At 27.1% G+C, this 13,243-nt stretch overlaps 1 protein-coding gene across 1 annotated transcript in view; it reads right to left on the bottom strand.

The window, feature by feature from the left end:
• Positions 1-13,243, bottom strand: part of LOC107166316 (lutropin-choriogonadotropic hormone receptor-like) — a 142,279-nt gene that overhangs the window by 31,507 nt on the left and 97,529 nt on the right. The window contains exons 6-7 of the mRNA XM_089220527.1: positions 8,921-8,995; positions 8,779-8,844 (exon numbers count right to left, since the gene is read on the bottom strand). Coding sequence (XP_089076653.1) covers positions 8,779-8,844; positions 8,921-8,995 — 141 coding nt within the window. The remainder of the gene's footprint in view (positions 1-8,778; positions 8,845-8,920; positions 8,996-13,243) is intronic.

Below are 13,243 nucleotides of genomic sequence, written 5' to 3'. Positions count from 1 at the left end.
ATTTTTTCCTGTTCAAAAACTAGGAACGTTTGGGAACTGTTCATCACAATACTGCCACCCCTAAATCAATACCTATCTAGGTGAATTTACAGTGTAGGCGTCTACTTATGTAATGATTAATGCATGATTTTAAAATAATTATGAGTGTTGATGTTCATGTGTACAGTGTGGCGTGGTGAACTGAACATCTTCGAGAGGCAAGTTACAAATATCCCAAGTATTAATGCATATAATAATTTATTAATATCATACAAATAATTATATTTCAGATAATTATTGATCACCTTTAGGGTATATCATATTACATTCATTTTATTAGGGGACCCACCGGCTACCGTTCATCCTTCTATTGGAGAAAAATCTCATATGCAATTCCTCCTGAAATTACAGTTCATCGCTACCACTATATATATATGTGTGTATAGGTACATTTTATAGGTACCTATCATTTTACACTTCAATAGTATGATATCGTTCAATCAGACGTTAAAATTGTGTTACGAAACACTTAATTCCACGATTTTGAACGAATTTCTAAAAACAAAAAAATTATCGATCTTAGGAAGTAAAATAAGAGTGAAAACACGATTTTTGATATATTCATGAATGTAAGATTTTGTTTTACAAACAGATAAACGTTGAAACACGGCAGATATAATGCTAACGCATATGAATATTAATACGGGCTGTCGGTATATCCATGTGAACGTTTGCTTCAACGCTATGATCCAAAAAATTATAACAGAACACGAAGTGTCAGCAGACTGCTTACGAAAATGATGACATTTATTGTTTGAAGTATAAATTAGCGTGAACAACAAAATGTAGACGAATAAAACGTGTCGTCGAGTTTTCATCGCTACGTGCCCTTCGAACTGGAAAATCGTGCGCTAATTTAAATATTATACAGCATTCATGAAGGTTGTCGGGGAGAAATGTAAATACTAAATAACGGCTACAGTGTAGTGCCTTTTGTGTAAGCGTGTAAAAAACCACGAATCGAAACGTCATAATGGTGACCTTACGTTTTTATGAAATTTCAAATGACACGAGTTATTACACCTACCTTTACCGCGTGTTGTTTATTTATTATTCTTTGATCCTGCATGCAGTGGCGTATTTAGGATTTTTTTCATGGGGGGGGGGGGGGGGGTTAAACGTTAGAAAATATTTATTTTCCCTAAGGGGGTAGTTCACGTACTATCGACATCACAATATTATAAATAAGTAACAAATAAGAGATCAAGAGGGTATCTATTCCCCCATATCACTCCCCCCGTAAATACGCCACCGAACTGATGCAGATGATGGTTGAAGTTGAGCATAAAATCCAGATCGAGAGCAACTTTAATCTTTTGATTATGTATATGTTTATTCTAAATAAAAATTAAGAAAAATTATATTATGGATTTAAGTTGTGGCCGACAGCAAATCTTAAAATACTAATTTATACAAAAGGAAAAATAAGTGTCATTCATTTTTGAAATAATAAATTCGCAGGAAATTATCATCAATATCATCGACATAATATAACATTAATAAACGATCAAATACAGTGTTGTTGACTTAAAATGAGAAAATCACGTACAGATTCATTTCACTATGTATTTATCATGTATGTATGACATTGTATGTATATATGGCTATACCTCTAACTGTATTTGTTTTCAAATGCGAATCAAATAGAAAGATACAGTTGAGTTAACATCTAAAATTCTCAATTTATGTTTCATCTAAACTTCTTTTATTAGCTGCCAATGGTGGGATTTGTAGTAAATTTATAAAAAAATATAAGTGAGTTGTTTTAACTTCATTTATTATTAGACTGACAAGAATTTATCATAAAATAGTTTTGATTTAAAAAATGGAGGTTACCTAAATTGAATCTATTTTTATTGATACTAAGTATGTATATAACATGACTCAAATTTAAGTATTTAACAACCTTTGTGATGAATTGTAAAAAGAGCATGGATTTTATATATATTTTATATTGAATATATACCATATAATTTTATGTGGAGTTAAAGTCATGGAATAAAAATGCGAAAAATTGTTAACAAATGGATAACGGTAAAAAAATTATTATTTATAATTAAATAATTTTAAATAAATTTAACAGCTTAATGAATTTTATTAGATACTCAAAATAAAATAAAACAAATATTTACGGATATTAATCAAAGATTGAATATAATAAAAATGTTAAGTCACACCCAATGGGGAGGAGACGAACATACACTTATCCGCATACATAGACAACTTATCAGAGCAAAGTTAGACTACGGAGCAATTCTATACCAATCAATCAGTCACTCACTTCTAAAAATAATAGACAGCGTACTAAATTCCAGCATAAGACTATGCATTGGGGCTTTCAAATCAAGTCCTATAGACAGCATAAGAAACATAGCGCAAGAAGCTCCTCCAGAGCTAAGAAGAGCAGAGAAGACACTCCTCTACGTTGCTAACATCATTAGAAATGCAGACAATCCAACCAACAAACACACAGCCGAAATCACTAAAATTGCCAATGATGATAAAATCCAATTGGGAAATATACTCAAAGTAAACCCTTACAGTTTCTCGCCATGGTCTTTCAAATTGGACATAAATATGGAGCTAGCGCAAAATAAAAAAGAAAATACGAACCCAGTAATATACCAAGAACATCTGAGAAAAGTACTTGATACGTACCAAAACTGCAACATGTTCTTCACAGATGCTTCAAAAACTGAAAAAGGAGTTGGTATTGCAATTGTACACCCCGATACAACTATCAGATATAGATTACCAAATGAATGTTCTATCTTTTCTGCTGAGGCAATAGCCGTCCTCAAAACAATAGAAGACATACAAAAACAAAACAAAATGCTAACAAATAATCTGATACTCACTGATTCATTGAGCACACTACGAAGCTTAGAAAATACTACAAACCCATCTGACATTGCTAAGAACATACAAGAAAAAACCAACGAACTAAAGCTTAGGGGAACAAATATCATTTTCATTTGGGTACCAGGACACACAAATATTAGGGGGAACGAGACGGCAGACCAAGCAGCAAAGGAAGCGGCACAACCTAACAACCAGAATATACAGTTCCTGGACATAGTAACATATGACGATAAAAAACAATACACTAATAAAATGGCAAACGCACTGGTCAAAACAACGGACCAAACTCAATGAAATAAAAAACACAATCCTAAGTTGGAAAAATCAATATCTCAGCAGAAGAGAAAAAATTATTATAAATCGTCTCCGAATAGGCCACACAAGGATGACACATAAACACCTCATGGCCAAAGAAGAACCCCCTCAATGTGCAGCCTGCGGGGTTACACTAACTGTGAAACATATAATAACAGAGTGTTATCAATATTCAGAAGTTTTGGAGAAATACAACATTCCACCCAACTTGTATGGAGCTCTGGGACCGAGCAACGAGACCACATCGAACATGATAGCCTTTCTCAAAGGATCGGATTTATACAACAAAATTTAAACATATTGATAAAAAAAAAATTGTAACAATAACTTAAATATTAACCATATGTATTTAGCATCATATAAACATTGTAATATCCTTAACATTGTATCTTAACAAAAAACTAATAGCCTTTGTTGTTGATGTTTTTTTAGTTCAATAAAAAAAAAAAAAAACAAATATTTTTTATTACCTAGTGAATTGATTGTAAATATTATGAATAAGAAAATTCAGTTGTAAAAACCATAAAATGAAGACTGAAAATAAATATAACATACCCATAAAAACTTCGAAATACCAAAATTCGAGATTGTGAGGTACTATACTGTGTATTTATTATGAGCAAAGAAGTGTCTATAATGCTTAATTTTGTTTTTTACTCGGCTTAAAAAAAAAAATATTCTAAAATTGTATTTATTTAATGATTGTCTTAAACATAAAATAAAGTCTTTTATTTGATAATTTTATTACTAATTACGTACTTAACATTTAGCGGTATAATATTATGATTTATGATGGTGATGAACATACAATTAAGATAATTATAAACATTTTTAATAAGATGATATTGACCCAACTCTTTTAACCCAACTTTTCTAGCCTACTTAAAACTTACAATTAAGGAGTTTTAATTTTAAATTCATCAAATTCTAACCCAATATTATTATTATTATTTATTTAATCATACATTGATGAGTAATTATTATAGACTATAATATAAGTATTACGACGTAGATAGTCTCTGAATCAGTTTGTCGAAAAACGTTAGGTTTGTAGTCGCCTAAATTTATTTCTAGATTTTTTCTACATTAAAATATTATTTTACATCATTATTAAATTTTGAAAATAGAATAGAATTTCAAAATGCAGTAGATCTAACAATTTGTCAACATATATAAAATATAAAATACTAATGAAATAAATACAAAATAAATGTTTTCATTAGTTGGAAATAAAAAAAAAAAATAATAGAAAATATACAGTTACATAAATACTTAGGCTCTAGTTATAAGTTACAACTTATATTAATTCCGTTTGTGTTGATATGACAAAAATAAAATAACTAATATTTGGTTAATTTTTGGACTTAAATTATAGTGAAAACTATTAATTTATAAATTAAAAAATTTCATGCGGTATATTTTTTTGTTATAAAAATGTAAATAGTATTAAATATCTTCTATTGCGTTTTGAAAACAAGCACACTAATCGTAACAGATCGAGATAAAAAAAGTCCGTAGTAAAAAAGTCATAGGAAAATAAGTCTGGGTAAAACGTCCGGCAAATATACATATATAAAAATATTTAATTCATTTAAAAAAATCAGTAATTTTAATTACCAAGTTATTAACCTGTGTAAAAAATCGAAATAATTATTCATTCAAAAACAATATACATAATAATATATTATAATGATTTATTTCGTTAGTTAAATCATTTGCAATTACCGTTTTGATTTATATTAATTCTAATTGGATCATTAGAGCATACATTTTTTTTCCCTTTACTTAATTATATGTACCAGACTTTTTAACCACGGAATTTTATACTCGGACTTTTTGGTAGTCTATCATTTGTAACAGGGGTCTTTATTATGTTGGTATTCATAAACATTTAATTTTACCCACGACAAGCCCATTAGTTAAAATACTTCTATATTATACTTCTTTAACCACCTTTTGTCTAGTGTTTAAAACTTAAATATTAGGTATTATGATGCGAATACTAAACGAAAATCGGAAACCCTATTTTCAAAATATACTTATATAAATAGAGTATCTTATGAAACAATGTTATACATTATATTATCTCACATTTTAATGTTTTTATTTTTCAGCTTAGGTATCTAACAAGAAAAAATGTTTATATTTTGATGCACATTTAAACATACATATTATATAGGAATTCTTTTACAGTAATGAATTTCTAAAATATTTTCTTAAAATCATTTATCAGGAACGATAGACATTTACTCTAGACAAACATGGCGAGATATCCTGTACACACATGGGTCGCGTACTATAATGATCTAATATTTTATAATAACGAGATTTTATAATACATTCTTGAATATCATTAAATTATTTTAATGCTTATGCCATAGCAATGGCAAATATATTGAATACAGCGTTTATGAGGTGCATAATTAACATGCATTATTATAAAATGCGAAAATCCGAGGATACACATAATATATTAAGAACATGCTAAAAAGTAGGGGTATTAATATTTTCAAGGTATTGTTATAGTACCTACTTATTGTTTTGGTACATGTGAAATGCGTCTATAAATTATTATCTATATAGATAGGTACGCATAAAATAATGCTGCAAAACTTTCTGGCCCGAGACGCAGGTATTAATTGTCATACTTTTTATTTATACATTTAAATATATGAAAGTTATAAGAGTCCGATTTTCTTTTGTCTGAATCGATACGTAGGGCGTTTATTTATTACCAGTTTTTGTTTAACGACAGAATAAATCGAGCTTTCACCCATTTTCGACTTCATAAACGTTATTTAATCTTTATAAAAATCAATTGTCCAATGAATAAAAAAATATATTGAACAACCATATTTCGGTCACACTTTATAACTCTTTTATTTATTTTTTCAACGAAATCTCAGATTGCACACGATAAAAAATAAATGTATATTATATTTGCTTTTCATTATTTTTTTTTTTACAAAAATCCTAATGACTATTAATTATTACGCGTTCCCATAGGCGCAATTTCAACTTTTGACTTGGAGAGGGGCTGAATATATTAAAAAGCAAGTAGACACTAGACATTATAATATAGAATTTTAAAATTGTATGTCCTACATTTTTGGCGGGCTAAGCTCCCCTAAGCCCACTCAATTTGCGCCTATGCGTGTTCCTAAGCTTTAAATCTGTTGCGCACATTAAAATATAATATTTGCATAATGAATTTTCATTCCAGTATGTGTATACCATTATACCTGCATCGTTTATTACATTGTCGTCGTACACACACAATCTGATATGATGTGCATGTCCGTGGGAGTACGTGTCATATAATAAAACATGATTTTAAACACATTAAATTCCCTGCAACATAATTTTGAGGTGGGTCGAATCAACAGGTACTCCGATATATTTTGGTGATTTTACACACTTATAAATATTGAAAATTGTACATTGTTGCAATCGTTATTTTTTTTTTTTGTGATTTAATATAAGGTAGTTAAAGAGTTATATAGTGTGTGTTAAAACAAATAGCTTTTTAGTCACATGACATTAGTCATTTCTCCAGAGGAAACGTAAGTTTTATTTTGTATGTCGTGTGTCAACATATTATTATTCTATGGAAAGCACACACTAAACTTATAATTTATATTCACATAGTATTAAGTTATAACAATAGTTTGCAAATAACCAACGAGATATATTATTTACGTATTCAGAAGACATTTAATTTTGAAATGCGTTCATCTTCACACTAATTTACTGATATAAAAATTATTTTAAAAAATGTATCGTCAATAGTAAAAACTAGAATAATCACACATAAATTAGATAGATAATACATTAATACATATAATTTTAAATTTACAAATCATATATATATATATAAACATAATAACATATAATATATTTTTTAAGAATAGTCTCTTATATAATATATAATATTATATTGGTAGGTTTATTTACTACTTTAGTTTTTGATTTTTGATTTAAAATATGATTTTTGTTTAATGCTCATTTGAATCTAAATACTTATTAGGTTTCTTGTCCTAGCGTAGTTTTTAGAAATTTTTAGAACGAACGAGTAACATACACACCAAAAATACAACGCACGTTTATGTTTTTAAAAAATAGTTAAGGATCGGTATGATTTTGTACTTAAATATTTAAGATTAGCGGAGTCATCACAATATTATTTACCTACTTAAATCAATAAGTTGTGCTATTAAATCATTCACTGATCAATCTTGTATTTTGTTTTTGTACTATTATTCAAAGTTATACACAATGTACTTGTATTCAATACACAATTTACAAAAAGTGTTTAGGACGAAAGGGATATTTATTGCTAATTAGGTACACGAAAACAAAGTAAATTGTTAACAACACTTTCAATGAGGGAAGAAATATGATATTATACACATATTCATATATATTTAATAGGTCACGGTACCAGAGACTTTTAAGGTGGAGGGATGGTGTTTTGGTCTGAATGTCAACCTTGGTATATAAAAAAAAAAAATCGTCGCACGACCAATATCCAGACATGATACATCTGATTATTAGACATTAAAAATATGTGGATAACCGTTAGCCTGATTATCTATAATATAATATAATTAAAGCAACAATAGTGCAAGTAAACGTTAACTTTTCACTCATAATTCAAATAAGTGTACGTTTAATATGATACTAATCGTATATTTTAATCAGTACCGACAGTACCTAATCGGATATTTTCATAGACTTCGAAATAATATCATCATTTATTATGCCTATCGGCTATCGTGGACCGTGGTTACTATATTATATGCGTGTATGCATATCATATTGTTATAACATCACATATGCTCGTAATATCTTGTGGCAGAATTAAGTGTTCTAAACAAGTTATGAAGAAAAAGCTCCACAGGAATAAAAATAACTTTACCGGAAACTAACTGTAGACAATCACGATGACAACAACGTGAACCCTCGTCGTTCCATCGCTTGCCTTTAAATATGTCGATTAATTTTTACTACTTACGGGTCAATAGCCAACGTTCATAATATAAAACTGTAAATCACGATAAGAATGGCGCCATATATGATCCACACAATAACAAAATTCATTTCATTATTATTGTTATTATTATCATAATATTATTATTAATTCAAATTCTCGTCAAATGAACATAATATATCATTATGCCGATGATCTTCAAACCGAATTTTGATTTTGAGCAGAACATTGAGTCAAATGACACACTCTCGTTTTGGTATAAATATACACGGTGACACGATTTTTATTTTATATTTATTAGTTTTTATTTCTATGTTATTAAAAATACTAAAATGTCTTATTGATTGTAATTTAATTTAAAACGTTTGGATTTTTTTTTTTCAATTTTGATAGTAGATTTCAATAAATATACTAATTATGTCATTTAAATACTCGAACGTTTCACAATTTGTATTACATGTTCTATGAGTTCGAAAAATGGATAAAATATAATTAAAGAATGAAATAATTTGTTACGTTATGTTGTTCGTGTCAAATGTTAAATGTTAAATATTATTTTTCTCTATACTTACAGCTGTTCTGCGCTGATCGATAGTTCTCCTGGAATCACTTTTTCTATTCTATTGCTTTCAAGGTCTCTGAAAAATATTATCAAAAATAAAATAATTGAATCGTTAACTATTTAAATAATTTAACATAGATCAAGATTCTTACACTATGCGAAGATGTTGGTTGGTCCTCAATAAACTTAAGAACGGTGGTTTCTTGATTCCCGTTTGAACAATTTCCCTATTTTCAAATAAAAATCGTATTATATAATACCTATTTAAATCATATTATTATTTAATACATCATGACGATTGTGAATAATATATTATTTATAATATTAAAATTATAGATTTATATAGTTTCTACATTAGCTGACAATACAATCGAAGATTGCATTTAAAATGATTAAATTATAACCAAGTTATTTTCGAAACTGATGGTTGAAATACTAAAACCAAGCAATTGTTAAATTTTACATAATATTTGTTTTAGAAATTTTCATAAAAGTATTTTGGGAAATTGAAAAATACTAATTTCATAATATTGTTTGTCATTAGCAACAAAAAATAATTATCACCTATCTACTCGTACCTATATAAATACCTATCTGTACAGGATTAGGATATAATATTTTATATAAGGCCGATTCATATTTACGTATTGTCTGTCGATTGGTAAAATATATCTATGTATAATATAAATGTAGATATATTTTACCCATCGAGAGACCTTGACTACCTATACTATTATTGTGAATCGAGCTTAAATGTAATTTTAAAAAAATGTATTACTATAAGTAGTCTTTACTAAAAATCGTCCATACATAAACAACTATTTATATTTTTTCTATAAAAATATAAAAATCAATTGAAAGACGTTTAAAAACGCTATACGTATGAGTAAAAAATGCATCTATTGATGATTTCATAGTTTTAATGAACAAAGCTTTCTACAATTTCTGATGGTTTATAGTTGCAGCGATGGTTATGGAAACACTAGAAACTAATTAGTTTTTTTATATTTTTCTAGTTTTATTGAAATTAGATGACAAGTATTGACCAACGGAGTAATAATAAACAGGTCTTCAATATGAAATGACTCTGTGTTCAGAATCTTCTTTACAAACCTTTTGATAAATGTATTCCTAACAAAATTTCAAAATATTTACGTGCACATTACAAAAATATTAAAACCAATCAATAATCTATGTGTTTTATTTCTTTGATTTTTGTAAAGACTCGATAAATTATAATTAATTAAATATTCATCGTCTCATCAAAATAGGATACTATTATATAAATAAATACTTTCAAAAATCAAATGAAGTTTTAGTTTTAAAGTTATTTATGTATAAACAATATACATTTTTGAAATTCAATTAAGTAAAATGTTAATTTTACAATGTTTATTGTTTTAATGGGAACATGATTACCTACTGATTTTGTTATAATTTATAATACACAATATGAAAATCATATAAAAATGCAATAAGGAGAATAAAAACTATTTCTAAATACAATAAACACTGCTTCATTTACTGACAATAATGTAAAATATAGATTTTTCACTTTGGTAAAAATTACAATTTTATGCTGTAATCTATTGTATTGACTATTGAGAAATAATATCTATCAGAGACCAGAGTAATACTTATTATGATAAGCAGGTAAGAGACAAAAAAATTTTTACAAAAAATAATCCATCTCGGTTGTATACAAAACCCAAGTTTACGACATGAATGATATACAAATCTAAAAATTGAGTTATCTCCACACTGCAGTTTTTCACAGAAATCCAGTATTTTGAGTGGGGTATTGTTGAAAAAACATGAGTAATAAACTCCTTTTTTTACGCAGATATAGGAAAAAACTTTGTTTTAAAGTCAAAACAATTTTTCAGATTTCACCTTAAATAATATTGTTTTCTTGTGGTCAATGTTATGCAAATTAGGTATATGTAGTTTTACATTAAAAATATCGTTTTTGGATATTTTTTGTAATATTTTTGCAAAAAACTCATGAAAGTTACACTTAAAGATGGGGATTTTTCACACATCATTATTTGTAAAAGTATTATAATAATAATGCCTACATTATGAATCACTCAAACACACACACACATATATAATATATAATATCATATATTATTATTACAACTTACAAGAATAATGAATTAAAAGTACTTTGACATAATACATCGTGTATATTAGTTATAGCGTTCTTCTCAAAATAATTATTGAAAACCACCTGATAACTAATATACAACATGTACCATAAGAAAAATTAAAATTGAAAAGAATTATAAAATATTTTGTTTACACCATTGTAAAATTATAGTAGGTAAAAAATAAAAATACGGTCGTATTAGGGGCCATCATACATTTATTCAGTATAGGTAGGTATATGCTAAAAACTAAAAAAGAGGAGTACAATGTTCCCTTTAAAAATTGAGTACTTCTCTATAAAGAAATTTAATTAAAAGTGAAATAATCATTTTAAATTTATATAATATGGCATTTGAATAATTGCAATAGTTATAAAATTTATCAAAAATATGTTTTGGACATACCCGTTACCTCAATTTTAAAATTACATATAAACTATAAAGACATATTATTATTATTATTATTGAATAAAATTTGCACAGATAATAGTCATGTGTTATCATAAACTAAATTAATATCTTTCGTGGATGTATAATATCGGATAGAAGGCAAGATAGGAGAATCACAATGAATTGGAAATAATTCAAACTTTTTAAAACTTTTCTACAAAAAATAAGTTGTGTTGTTGAAGTTAAATTTGCTCAATTTTAAAACGAAGTTCCTTATACTTTATTCATATATTTGAATTGGTCTTCATATACGTGTCGTGTATTCAAAATAAGTCAAAGACGCGGAAAAATCTCGTATAAATAAATATTTATTATTAAAAAAATAAGAGAAAAATCTATAAATATTTTATTCAGATGGTATTTGTGAAAATAAATTTGATTATTATATGATATGAAGTTACGCAAAATATATTTTCTGTTCGTAATTTCAATCGAAAATAACCGGGCAACCTAAACTCTGATCTGTAGTGAGGTTCGAGTGAATACTGAATAGCAACCTAGTCTTTGAGTCACTAGCCACTACAACAATGAGTCTGTTAAACTTGAATTCAATTATAAATAATTGCAAACGAAAAATGATTCTAAAAGGAACCTGCTTGTCCAGATCTATTTTTGGGAAGATTATTCATATAAAAAAATGAACTAACAAAAAAAAAGGTCTTCACTTTGAAATATTTGACTTTTACAAACATTCCGGGGGGTTTGGAGGTTACAACCCTCAAACCCCTCCCTTGGTAGCGCCTCTGTGTGTATCAGCGTCTAACATTTTTTTTTTATGAGTAACACACTATGTTTTTAACAATATCATATGTGATGGCAAAAGTTTTCAATTAGAACAAAATAACTAAAGCCGTTGTTTGGAAAATAGTCATTTTTCGTTTGAATATTCTACTTCTTCAAAATTTAAGTTTCGAATGACTATATTACATATTTGCAGAAAACCGGTGTTGCGTGAATATTCCATTAAGTTGTTCTGGTAATTTTTTAAAAGTACTAAAAGTTTTCTTAATTTTAAGAACCTACTATATAGATTCAAATTGCTACCAGATGCCATCAGCAATATTCAAGTTTGAAACAATTGTTTAGCTCCAAAACTTGACGTTTATGACAAAAACAAAAATTATAAATAAATCACACGTAATTGTAAAACCAATACATTCGTTGTTCTACTCAAAATATAAAAGATATTAATTTTTCATGATAACTTTGGAATGGATTTGTATTGAATTAAAATTTAAATTAAAACTATAACAATTATATTATTATAATATATTTTGAACAATATTATGGTACTTAATATGTCAGTCTATTTTTAGAGAATTAGTGTGACATTTTTATGAACATACCGTTACTATAGAATATTAGAGTATAATATATTATTAATGCAGGTCGCGTGACTGAAATTATACTCTTTTGACATTTAAAATTGTATATAGTCGCATTAGGCTAATTATTCAGGGAAAAATCATTTAATGATTTAGAGTTCAGTAATATTGATTAAATTATTTATTTAATTAATTTGAGCAGAAAAAAACTGTGTATTTATTTTAAGTTCATATTTTACAAAATTATATTATTTTATTTTATAATAATTAATAGTATATTGATAATATGTTTTATAAATCATCCTCATAACACAGTTATTTATTAATATTTCTGTGTTATTATAAAAATTACTACTTGATTGTTCCCTTACTGATTTGCAAATTGTTTTTAATGTTTTTATATATTTCTAAAAACATTCACAATAATTCGTGCATTAGATATCTTCATCGGAATGAATAGGTATTTTAATTACTGCATAATTACGAAATTTATTCTTTGACATAATATTTAATTTTGTATGTGACATAAGTACATAACTTCGAGGACTGT

Source organism: Diuraphis noxia, unplaced genomic scaffold (assembly GCF_037042655.1).
Source record: "Diuraphis noxia isolate RWA-SAM2 unplaced genomic scaffold, SU_Dnox_SAM2 contig0002, whole genome shotgun sequence".
Lineage (NCBI taxonomy): Eukaryota > Metazoa > Arthropoda > Insecta > Hemiptera > Aphididae > Diuraphis > Diuraphis noxia.
The sequence above is the reverse complement of the archived record's forward strand: the minus strand, read 5'-3'. Positions and strand labels throughout refer to the sequence as shown.